The sequence below is a fragment of the Pristiophorus japonicus genome, chromosome 7 (genome assembly GCF_044704955.1).
Source record: "Pristiophorus japonicus isolate sPriJap1 chromosome 7, sPriJap1.hap1, whole genome shotgun sequence".
Taxonomy (NCBI): Eukaryota; Metazoa; Chordata; class Chondrichthyes; family Pristiophoridae; genus Pristiophorus; species Pristiophorus japonicus.
The window spans coordinates 32170213-32183271 of record NC_091983.1 but is presented as its reverse complement, the minus strand read 5'-3'; the positions used below and the strand labels follow the sequence as shown (position 1 = coordinate 32183271).

Below are 13059 nucleotides of genomic sequence, written 5' to 3'. Positions count from 1 at the left end.
CACCCATCACTCCTGTGCTCGCTGACCTACATTGGCTCCTGGTCCGCAACGCCTCAATTTCAAACTCCTCATCCTTGTTTTCAAATCCCTCCATGCCTTGCCCCTGCCTATCTCTGTAACCTGCTCCAGTGCTACAACCCTCTTGGATCTCTGTGCTCCTCCAATTCTGGCCTATTGTACTTTCCCAATTTTCGTAGCTCCACCATTGGCGACATTGCCTTCAGCTGCTCGAAGCTCAGGCATTCCCTCCCTAACCCTAACTGCCCATCGACCTCTCTTTAAGACGCTCCTTAAAACCTACCTCTTTGATTAAACTTTTGCTTTTCTGTCCTCGTGTCTGCTTGTGTTGCTCAATGTCATAATCGCTTGAGTTGTTTGATAATTGCTCCTATTAAGCACCTTGGCAAGTTTTACTACGTTAAAGACACTAGATAAATACAAGTTGCTGTTGTATGCCACATTGTCTGATGTAGTATTCCCTCAATGTGTTTTAATACATACTATGATCACTGATACTGCAAACGTGTTTATCTTTTAAGTTGTTTAACATAAGTATAACTAAGTCATAGTTTGGTGCACATTACACAAGTATTAATAGCAATAGATGCTGCTGCTGTTTGTTGAAACAAATTAAGCTTGTACGAAGGCGAAGCATAGAGATTCCGCGGGAGAGATATAAAGAACGGCTAAGGGATACTAAAAGTAGTAAGGTCTACAAAAAGGAATATGAGAAAAGGCTTGCGAGGGATAGTCAGGACACCACTGAAGGTTTTTAACAAATATGTGAAACGAAAGAAGGTTATGAAGAGTAATGTGAACTCCTTAATGGCAGACACAGGTTATATTGTAATTGGTAATCGGGAAATGGCAGCCTTACTAAGTAACTCTTTTGTATCGGTCTTCACAGTGGAGGATGAGGATAAATACCAGAGATATGAGAAAAACTAAAAATAAATCAAGCGGAGAAACTAACTAGATTCAATATAAGTTTTTTTTTTAAATGGTGATGGAGAAACTAATGAGATGAAAGATAGACAAATCTCCAGGACCCAATGGTTTCCACCCCAGGGTATTAAAAGATGAGGAAATCCAGAAGTGTAAGTCATGATCTTTCAAAATACTCTTGATTCTGGAATTGTCTCCTTGGATTGAAAAATTGCCATTATTTAAGAAAGATCGGAGAGATAAACTAGAAAATACACTTATTGGTCGAATGTCTGTTGGGGAAGCTATGAGAATCTGTTATTAGGGACAGAGTGGCTGTGCATATGGACAAGGACACGACTGCTGCCAACGAACCAGAAGTCGTTGCGCATGCGCAATTCTAGCTTTTTTGTTTGTTGTCGTCGAGCTTCCCAAAATGAGGAATAAAGAAGTGGATTTAGAAAATTCTGTTAGAACCGTTAATTTTAAATAAAATTCGGTGTGAGTTTATTTTTTAAAGTTGTTTGTCTTTCGAGACAGTGGGTCTTAAACTGGAAAAATCACCAGTAACATTAACGCAACCTAGTAACATATTAATCAAACTATTCATGAAACAAAGTTAAATTAGTCCAGCCATAGTAACCTGAATGAATTTTTATTAGTGATGTGCTTCAGCACTTCTCCGATCTGTTGTGGTGAACGTGGCCCAGAAATTGCGGTCGGAGGCTTCCCACGGGCGGATGCCTCTGACCGAAAGTACATGGTGGCCCCAGAGGTTAGGAGACTTCTGGTTCTGGGCCTGTATGCAGAGGCCTGCCGAGAGACCCACGCATCCCAGGGACTTAAGTGGTTTGTACACATCGCTGGGATCACGTGGGCCGGCCCAACCTATCAAAATGAGGATATTCCCATTCATGCATTTGGTGAGTTCTGTTTCTACGGAGCTGCCATAAGTATGAATGGGAATACCCCCAAAACACACAAACACATATACATTTAAAAAACACATTGCAAATTTAAAATGAATTAAAATGCAATATAATTAAATATTTAATACAAACATTTATTTTTTTGAAATGTTTAAAATATGTTTTAACAGTGTTAAAAATAAACTTTCCTTAATGGAGAGGGTATGTTTTAAAACTCTTACCCTGATAAAAACAGACCTTACTCCTGCTTTTAGCAGGCATAAGAATTTGAAGGACATTTGCTGGGCAGGAGTTGGGCAAAGAGTCCAACTCTCCGTCGGCGGAGGCCCTTTTCCTTCGGATGCAGTGGATCTCCGATCGTAAGTTCCGAGTTTAGGCGCATGTGCTTCGCATACCTAAACCCGGAACTTACTGGGCGCCTAAGGGCACTTGTGCACTTCATATGATTTCAGGCCCATTATTTTTAAAATTTGGGACCTGACCGTTGTGCGCAGAATGCCTCGGCAGCTTCAGGTAGCTTCTGGTTCGTTGGCAGGAGTCACTACGTTGGGACAAACATAAACTGATTAGAGAGAGCCAGCATGGGTTTGTGAAGGGTACATCGTGACTAATTAACATGGTTGAATTTTTTGAAGATGTAATTAACGTGGTGGATTAGGGAGTGTCGAAGGATGTCACTTGTATGGAATTGCAGAAGGCACTCGACAAGGTTTCACCTAAGAGAATGTTAACAAAAATGAGAGTGCATGGAATTGGAGGCGATCTATTGGCTTGGGTAAGGAATTGGTTAGGGAGTAGGAGACGGTAGGTATACCTTGTCGAATGTACTCCAATTGGCAGGATGTACATTAATGATTTAGACGAGGGGATTAAATGTAGTATCTCCAAATTTGCGGATGACACTAGGTTGGGTGGCAGTGTGAGCTGCAAGGAGGATTCTATGAGGCTGCAGAGCGACTTGGATAGGTTAGGTGAGTGGGCAAATGCATGGCAGATGAAGTATAATGTGGATAAATGTGAGGTTATCCACTTTGGTGGTAAAAACAGAGAGACAGACTATTATCTGAATGGTGACAGATTAGGAAAAGGGGAGGTGCAAAGAGACCTGGGTGTCATGGTACATCAGTCATTGAAGGTTGGCATGCAGGTACAGCAGGCGGTTAAGAAAGCAAATGGCATGTTGGCCTTCATAGCGAGGGGATTTGAGTACAAGGGCAGGGAGGTGTTGTTACAATTGTACAGGGCCTTGGTGAGGCCACACCTGGAGTATTGTGTACAGTTTTGGTCTCCTAACCTGAGGAAGGACATTCTTGCTATTGAGGGAGTGCAGCGAAGGTTCACCAGACTGATTCCCGGGATGGCGGGACTGACCTATCAAGAAAGACTGGATCAACTGGGCTTGTATTCACTGGAGTTCAGAAGAATGAGAGGGGACCTCATAGAAACGTTTAAAATTCTGACGGGGTTAGACAGGTTAGATGCAGGAAGAATGTTCCCAATGTTGGGGAAGTCCAGAACCAGGGGATACAGTCTAAGGATAAGGGGGAAGCCATTTAGGACCGAGATGAGGAGGAATTTCTTCACCCAGAGAGTGGTGAACCTGTGGAATTCTCTACCACAGAAAGTTGTTGAGGCCAATTCACTAAATATATTCAAAAAGGAGTTAGATGAAGTCCTTACTACTAGGGGAATCAAGGGGTATGGTGAGAAAGCAGGAATGGGGTACTGAAGTTGCATGTTCAGCCATGAATTCATTGAATGGCGGTGCAGGCTAGAAGGGGCGAATGACCTACTCCTGCACCTATTTTCTATGTTTCTATGTTTCTATGTGACGAGTGGTGTCTTCCAGGGATCTATATTGGGGCTGCAGCTTTTCACCTATATTTAGAAATTACTCCAATGAAGGAATAGAGAGCCGTATATGTAATACAAAAGTAAAATACTGCAGATTCTGAAAATCCGAACTAAAAACAGAAAATGCTGGAAATACTCAGCAGGTCAGGTAGTATCTGTAGACAGAGAAACAGAGTTAACGTTTCGGCTCAATGACCCATCGTTGATGTTTGTTGACGACACTACGTTAAGTGGCACAGTAAATAGTGTAGATGGGAGCAGAAGGTTGTAAAGGGACATTGATAGATTAAGTGAGGTGGCAAATGGAGTTCAATGTGAGAAGTGTGAGGCCATCCATTTTTGACCTAAAAGATCGATTGCAGTATTTTTCTAAATGGTGAGAAGCTGGAAACTGAATAAACAGAGTTTTTGGAGGTCCAAATACAGAAATCACTAAAAGCTAATGAACAGGTACAAAAAAATAATTTAAAAAGGCTGATGGAATGTTGGCTTTTATCTCAAGGGGGCTGGAATACAAAGGAGATGAAAAGTTGTGTTGCAGCTGTGCAGAGCTCTAGTTAGACCCCATCTGGAGTACTGCATTCAGTTCTGGGCACCGCAACTTACGAAGGGGATAGTGGCCTTGGAGGGATGCAGTGCAGATTCAGCAGAATGATACTGGGCACGTTGTATAAATTAGGCTTGTATTCCCCTGAATATAGAAGATCAAATCCAAGAGAAATGCAGGGAACAGCACCAACCTCTTTACGTGGCCGCCTTTGACCTCACAAAGGCCTCCGACACTGTCAAACGTGAGGGATTATGCAGCGTGCTCCTCAAATTCGGTTGTCCTCAAAAGTTTGTCACCATCCTTCGCCTGCTTCATGATGACATACAAGTTGTGATCCTGACCAATGGATCCACCGGACCCAATTCACATTCAGAACGAGGTCAAGCAAGGCTGTGTCATCGCACCAACCCTCTTCTCGATCTTCCTTGCTGCAATGCTCCATCTCGCCCTCTGTAAGCTCCCTGCTGGAGTGGAGCTAATCTGCACAACAAACAGGAAACGGTTCAACCTCCCGCCTCCAGGCCAGATCCAAGGTCGTCCCATTCTCTGTCATTGAACTGCAGTACGTAGATAACACCTGCGTCTGCGCACAGTCTGAGACCGAATTCCAAGCCATCGTCAACACCTTCACTGAAGCGTAGAAGAATACTAAACATCTGTAAGACAAAGGTCCTCTACCAACCTGCCCCCACCACACAGTACTGCCGCTCGATTATCAAAATCCACGATGAGGCCTTGGACAATGTGGACCATTTCCCAAACCTTGGGAGTCTACTGTCAACAAGGGCAGACGTCGATGAGTAAGTCCAACACTGCCTTCAGTGTTCCAGTGCAGCCTGAGGAAGTGTTTGAAGACCAGGACCTCAAACTCAGCGCCAAGCTCATGGTCTACAGAGCAGTAATGATACCCACCTTCCTATATGCCTCAGAGACAGGGACCATGTACAGCAGGCACCTCAAAGTACCACCAACGTTGCTCCGCAAGATCCTGCAAATCCATTGGCAGAATAGGCACACCAACGTCAGTGTCCTCGCTCAGGCCAGTATCTCCAGCATCAACCACTCTCTATCAGCTCTGATGGACGAGCCACATCGTTCACATGCCCGATACGAGACTCCCAAAACAAGCGCTCTATTCAGCTCTGACACTGCAAGCAAGCCTTAGGAGGGCAGAGGAAACGCTTCAAGGACACCCTCGAAGCCTCCTTGGAAAAAGTGCAACATCCCCACCAACACCTGGGGATCCCTTGACTAAGGCCGTCCTAAGTGGAGGAAAAGCATCCGGGAAGGCGCCGAACACCTCGCGTCTCTATGCCGAGAGCAAGCTGAAGCCAAGTATCGACAGTGGAAGGGGCGCGCGGCAACCCAGGCACCCCACCCACCCCTTCCTCCAACCACTGTCCGCCCCACCTGTGACAGAGGCTGTAAGTCCACATTGGACTCATCAGTCACCTGAGAACTTTTTATAAAAATGTGGAAACAAGTCATCCTCGACTCCGAGGGACTGCCGAAGAAGAAGGGAAGATGGAAGATTAAGCGGTAAACGAATTCAGGTGTTTATCATGGTTAAAGGAGTTGATGGGATACATAGAGAAACTATTTGCTCTGGTGGGAGAGGCCAGAATAAGGGACATGGCCTTAAATTTAGAACTAGTTTGTTCAGGGGTGATGTCAGGAAGTACTTCTTCACACCACACCAGGTAGTGGAAATCTGGAACTCTCTTTCCCCCCCCCCCCCCCCCCAAAAAAGTTGTTGAGGGTGCAGGGGTCAATTGAAAATGTCAAAACTGAGATTTAGATTTTGGTTCGGCAAGGTTATTAAGGGTTATGCAACCAAGATGGGTAGATGGAATTAAGATACAGATTAGCCATGATCCAATTGATGGCGGAACAGGCTTGAGGGGCTTGAATGGCTTATTCCTATTTGTATGTTCCTAAGCCATTTTTTGTGTGAAACATAGAACCACAGAAGGAGGCTATCTGCTCCGTTATATTAGTGATCGCTCTTTGTTTGATAAATCATACATAAATACCACTGCCCCTCTCCTCCACTTTTTGTCGCTTTAAAAGATGTAATGGTGTCTGCTTCAATGACTCTCTGTGGAAAAGAATTCCATGCTCTTAAATTCCTCCTAACCTTACTCTTCACTTTCATAGTCACTGATCCCCAAACACAGGGAATAGGGTAAATAGGGAAAGATGATCCAAACCTTCAGGTATTATAACCTCTCTTGGGTGTCCTCTTGGCCTTCTCTGCTCCAGTGGGAATGTACTCAGTTTGGATGTCGGCATGCTCAAAACTTAAGGTTACATTTTAGTGTGGGATATGATTTCATTTTGGGACCTTTTTTATAAAGATGGGTAAATCCTGATTTAAGGCCTTAATTAATGGCTGAAGGAACTGAAATATGCCTGATCTCATGAAAAGTGTGGGTTTTACTGACTCCTAAATACTCCATCTACAATTAGAATTTTTGGTCCTGTGATGTTTGAATATGTTTAATTTTGTGTTTGCTTTGCTTGTTCTTGGTTGAACTACTAGTTGTTAAATAGAAGCTGTTTGTGTTGTGCTTCGAAGTGACAGAAAGCCAATAGTTGGGTTGAGCAAAGAAGAGACCTAATCTAGCATGACTCGTGCTGTCCTGTGATCATGCACCTATTGCCTTCCTTTATTGTGGTATGTCTCTTGTGTATGAACCAGATGGGCCTCACTATTCTATTTTTCCTGCTGAAGTTGAAATGATGTGAGGCAGCAATAAGAGACATGCACACAAAAATAGTAATACTGTGCACTAATTTCTATGAATGTTGGGTAACCAGGCTGAATATAGAAAGTTCAGAGGGGAAGTGAAAAAAGAAATGAGGGGAAAAGATAGAATATGAGAATAGATTGGCAGCTACCACAAAATAGAATTCAAAAGCCATATAAATAGTAAACAAGAGAAGGGCTGGGCTCGATTAGGGACCAAATTGGAGACCTACGCATGGAGGTAGAGGGCATGGTTGAGGTAGACGCCTCAAATCACTGGAGAAATACCGCCAACGATGTCTCCGCAAGATCCTGCAAATCCACTGGGAAGATAGACGCACCAACATCAGTGTTCTCGATCAGGCCAACGTCCCCAGCATCGAAGCACTGACCACACTCGACCAGCTCGCTGGGCAGGCCACATCATCAGCATGCCCAACACAAGACTCCCAAAGCAAGCGCTCTACTCTGAACTCCGACACGGCAGGCGATCCCCAGATGGGCAGAGGAAACATTTCAAGGACACCCTCAAAGCCTCCTTGATAAAATGCAACATCCCCACCGACACCTGGGAGTCCCTGGCTCAAGAGCATCTGGGAGGGTGCTGAGCACCTTGCATCTCGTCGCCAAGAGCATGCAGAAATCAAGCGAGGCTGCAGAAGGAGCATTCAGCAAAGCAAGCTCCCCACCCATTGTCTCCTTCAACGACTGTCTGTCCCACCTGTGACTGACTGTTCAGTCCAATATGGGAATTACAGTCACCTGGGGACTCGCTTTGAGTCTTCCTTGATTTCGAGGGACTGCCGATGATGGCGATTAAATGAATAGTTTACATCTGCCTTTACCAAGGAAGAAGATACTGCCAAAGTCATAGTGAAAGAGGAGGTAGTTGAGATACTAGATGGGATAAAAATTGATGAGAGGGTTCTTAAAGTAGATAAGTCACTAGGACTGGATGGGATGCATCCTTGGCTGCTGAAGGAAGTAAACATTGAAATTGAGGTACTGGCTGTAATCTTCCAATCCTCCTTGAATAGGGGACTGTAACAGAAGGTTGATGAGGGCAGTGCAGTTGATTTGGTTGTACTTGGAGTTCTAAAAGGCGTTTGAAGTGTTACAGAACAGACTTGCCAGTAAGCTGAAGCCCATGGAATAAAAGGGACAGTGGCAGCATTGGTACGAAATTGTCTAAGTGACGGGAAACAGAGTAGTGGTGAATGGTTGTTTTTCGGATTGGAAGAAGGTATACAGTGGTGTTCCCAAGGAGTCTGGACTATCCACTGCTTTTCTTGACATATTAATGACTTTGACTTGGGTGTACAGGCATTATTTCAAAATTTGCAGATGACACAAAACTTGGACCTATAGTGAACAATGAGGAGGATAGTGGAAAAAACTTCAAGATGACATAGATAGGCTGGTGGAATGTACGGATACACGGCAGATGTAATTTAACACAGAAAAGTACGAAATAATACAGTTTGGTAGGAATAAGGAGAGATAATATAAACTAAAGGGTGCATGAACAGAGACCTGGGGGTATATGTGCACAGATCGTTGAAGTTGGCAAGGCAGGTTGAGAAAGTGCTTTTTTTTTTAAAAAAAGCACACGGGATCCTGGGCTTCCATAAATAGAGGCACAGAGTACAAAAGCAAATTTACGATAAACCTTTTATAGGAAGGATATGAAGGCCTTGGTGAGTGTAGTGTATAGAGAAAGAGTCAGACTGAACACTGAGCTCAAGGTAAAGTGTGACCTTAGTCTTTTATTGCAGGTCTCCAGAGTGCCTCTCCAACCTGTGAAGCCTCCTTAAATACCTGTGCTCCCAAGGGATTATGGGATCCCTTGGAACTCTGGGGAATGAGCCCTCTGATGGCTGTACAGAGTAAATACAAGTCCACATATAACCGTGAGGGTGTAGGAAAGATTTCCAAGAATGGTTCCAGGGATGAGGGACTTCAGTTACGTGGATTGACTGGAGAAGCTGGGGTTGTTCTCCTTAGAGCAGTGAAGGTTGAGAGGAGATTTGATAGGCGTTCAAAATCAGGAGGGATCCAGACAGAGTAGACAGAGAGAAACTTTTCCTCTTGGTGGAAGGAGCGAGAACCAGAGGACACAGATTTAAGGTGATTGGCAGAAGACCCAAAGGCGACATGAGGAAAAACTTGTTTACGCAGTGAGTGGGTTAGGATCTGGAATGCACTGCCTGAGTGGGTAGTGGAGTCAGATTCAATCATGGCTTTCAAAAGGGAATTGGATAAGTACCTAAAGTAAAAAAAATTGCAGGGCTATGGGGAAAGTGCGGGGGAGTGGGACTAGCTGAAGGGCACTGGCAGAGAGCCGGCACAGGCTCGACATGCATTCTGTGCTGTAACCATTCAGTATTCTAACCATTCATGTGAATCTGACCCATTATGTATGGTATTCCTTGGCGTAAACTTGTTGTTATATGTAGTGATTTAAAAAAAATACAAATGGTGGAAATTTGAACTAATAAATAATGCTTGAAATTCATACCCTTCAGTATCTGTAAAGAGTAAAGTTGGACCCCTGTATCTATTCTGCAACCAGGTTTAAATTGTGTTTAGAAATAATAACACTGAAAAAAGCATTTTCAAATCATGCTAGATTTACCTCACAAACTCCAAAGACTTGCATTTATATAGTACCTTTCAAAACCTCAATGTCCCAAAGTGCTTTACAGCTAATGAAGTACTTTTGAAGTGTAGTCACTGTTGTAATGTCGGAAAAGTTGTCTTAAGACTTGGGTAACTAAAGTTGGCTCTGCTCTACTTTTTTCCTCTTGTCCTTCTGTTCTGGTTTAGTAACTAATAGCTACATAATCCCGCGAGCTGAGCATAGCTTCTGCCAAAAAGTAAAGCTGTTGTAAGTTGTACACATGCCATGTAGAGTAGATGGAATTTGACATTGATGAGCCACACTCGTGATGCAGAGCCATATTCTGTTTATTTTATCAGCTGGATGGAGCCAGAATGCAAGTAGTGTACATCTTGTATTTGCATCCAAAAATACTATATCCTGATTTTATAAATGCTACTCAACGTGACACAATTTAAAGGTACCAAATATTTGCATCTTCCCTTTGTTAACAATATCTCTCATCACAAGACTAAACTTAAAATACATTTTTTTACATTACAAGAATACGTAAAATAAACGAGCTCCAAGGGATCACTGTCTTCTATTAAATATTTAAGTTGGAAGTTAAATATTTTCTTTTTTAAAAAAAATCCCTTGATCCAATCTGTCTAATTTGTGGTTACAATTTTAACAAAACCTCACTGTTTCCAATTTATTTAGAGAACATAAAAACAGATATGAAAGTGTCTCCAAGTATTACATTAATTGTGGTTGCTTTAAGAGTTGAAGTTTGCCAGGCAGGAGCTTCCAGGCTTGTTTCTATTTTCATTCATCTTTACAAATTATATTTACTTCCTTTTTCTCCTCTTTCCTCTTCCTCTTCCTCCCGATATTTTTCCCGATTGTGCTCTTCACTGTTTCCCCGGCCATGAGGGTAGGCACAGGAGCCTGTGTTAGCGCTGCTGTTGAGCTGGCTACCAGGCGATGTGTGAACATGAGACAGATTTCCACCACCATCTTTTTTGGGTGAATTGCTTGGCATCTACTGGAGGGCATGGCCTTAAGAATGTACTGTGTGGGGCTGATGGGTGCAAATCTGTTTCCTACCATTCTGTGCTTCAGCAATACAATGTGCCACCATCTAACTACATTTTGAATATTCCTCTGACATGATTTTCTCACACAAGCATGTTATGCAAATACATGCTCCTAACATCTTAGCAGAAGAATATATTTACACAATCCAATGATTTGCAAACATAAACTTCTGCCAGCAAACTTTTGACAGTTATTGAAATGAAAATGTACATCATGAAGCAAAGCAGGAGTGAGAATATTGAAAGCATAGCTGTAAAATTCTCTGGTAATCTTTCTTTCATAATACGCCCACCACTATTCTCTGCCAAATGCAGCTGATGCATTTTGCATGCACAAGAAATGGCATTAGAATTTTTGGGACGCAGACTCAAGAGTGACCACTGCAGATGCTTCAGTACAGTACATGTAGAACAATTCTTAAATTCTTAGTAAATGGAATGTATCCTGATTTATCTTGCGTCCTTGATGCATTGTTGCCGTGAACGTAACTGCCCTGTGGTAGCTTTGAGTTTACACTGATTTCCGCAGCGTACGCTGTGAACTTGCTTTTGCCGGTGATTAGAATTAAGGTCAGCCCCAGCGAGGTCAAGCTATTTTTGCTGCCTGTGTAACTGCTGTCATTTTTAAGTTGCTCATTTATAGTACATGGTAAATGGAGTAGGCCAATCTAGCATTCCCATAGATAGGCACTGAGCTCACTGCAGACTCAGCCATTCCATGCTTCTAAGAGGACAGGGGTCATTTGCCATACATGGTACTTAGCCAACTAAATTATTGAATCTTAACATTAATGTTATTAAATGTTGCTATTCTAGTTAAATAAATGTTTAAAGATTGTATTCCTTCAAAAATTACAGAAACCATATTTTTGTGATACACTTTAGACATTTTGCAGAATTTAGTAAGTGAAATGTTCAGCAATTAAAAGTAATGACTTGGTGTAGATTTTCTTTCCTCTTTAACTGTAAATTTTCAAATACAGTATTTCTAATTATTAGCAAAATCCTGGCTAAGTTTCTGTGAAATGGAATGCATTTAATCTGTCACAAAACACCCCTTGCCCCTCTTCTAAAGACACCTATTTTTGGATCCCTTCTAGGTTCTGAAGTTGTTGAAGCGATTGCAAGATTTAAATATTACAGTGGATATTCTGGTGGTAAGATACAACATCTGTATAAAACATTTTGTCACTTAAACACAGATTTGCACTGTTCTATTCAGAAAATCTTGATGTAGGTCTGATTGAAGTGTGCATGTGTGAAATGAGCTATTTGTGTAAATGTGTGAAAAGATTGAGACTTCTCGTGCATAAACTCAGCTGGGGAGTCCTTTCAGTAATTGCCTGACATATCTTTAGAAAAACCTTTGAGTTGCTTGTGCAAATCCCTTGGTCAATCAATAGGCCCCGCCAGCTTACGAGAGCACAAAAATTATTGTACCATGTAATGTGACAACTGCCCTGCCAAATCGGTCCTATTTTTAAAGATGCCACAAGTGAGAGTGGATGTTACCGGATGAACCTTCGCTGAAAAGCCTCACCCTGCAGGATATTTACAATTGCAGGTCAACTGAATTGGAGCAGAATCTGCATTAAAGCAGCCACGGTAAAATTTCTCACATCATTTGGAACTATTATTGGTTACTAACTTGAGAAAACCACTTTTTCTTTGCAAAAACTGTTGAGCCAAACATCCAAGGTGTCCATTTACACTATGTATGAAAGAAACTATGGTACACTAGCCATAAACTAGTTAAAACTAAGCAGTGCTCCTGAATTTTGTGGCTTATGACAAATGACACACATTTTGAAGTAGTAGCTTCCTTTTTCTACCTGTCCTAGCAGGCAGATTGAAAAAATTGATATCGTAGCTTTGTGCCTCAAGAGTGTCTCACAACATACCTTTTTAAATATGGTAAAAGCATTGCACGCCACAGAGCAACAAACAAATTGGCTCAAATATGAAGTTAACCATGCAAAGCAAGCAAAAAACAGTTCCAGTCACTTAAGATTCACTAAGAATTCACTCAATTCAAACTCGGCAATGTGGTACCAGCTCTGAGAAACAATTTTTTTTTTTCACATTTGACCACTTTTTTCTTTCTTCACTCCGGTCAGTGCATAATATTTTTGTTTTCTAAATTACAACTTATTCACAAAACTGGTCATTTAGGGCCCAAGTTTCGGGCCGCGCCTAGAACGGCGCAGCCCCGACCTGGACGCCCGTTTTTCGTGCCACAAAGTGCGCCTAAAAAAAACTTACAGATTCTCCGGCTCCCTGCTGGTCCTCTTGAGTCGGGCACAGCGCAGCACAAGCTGTGGGGGGCGGAGCTAGGTCCCTGCGCTGAAAACAGT

The 13059-nt window shown here is 42.5% G+C and overlaps 1 protein-coding gene across 1 annotated transcript in view; it reads left to right on the top strand.

Annotated features, from left to right (window-relative positions):
• Positions 1–13059, top strand: part of eloal (elongin A, like) — an 88003-nt gene that overhangs the window by 9520 nt on the left and 65424 nt on the right. The window contains exon 2 of the mRNA XM_070884172.1: positions 11806–11862. Coding sequence (XP_070740273.1) covers positions 11806–11862 — 57 coding nt within the window. The remainder of the gene's footprint in view (positions 1–11805; positions 11863–13059) is intronic.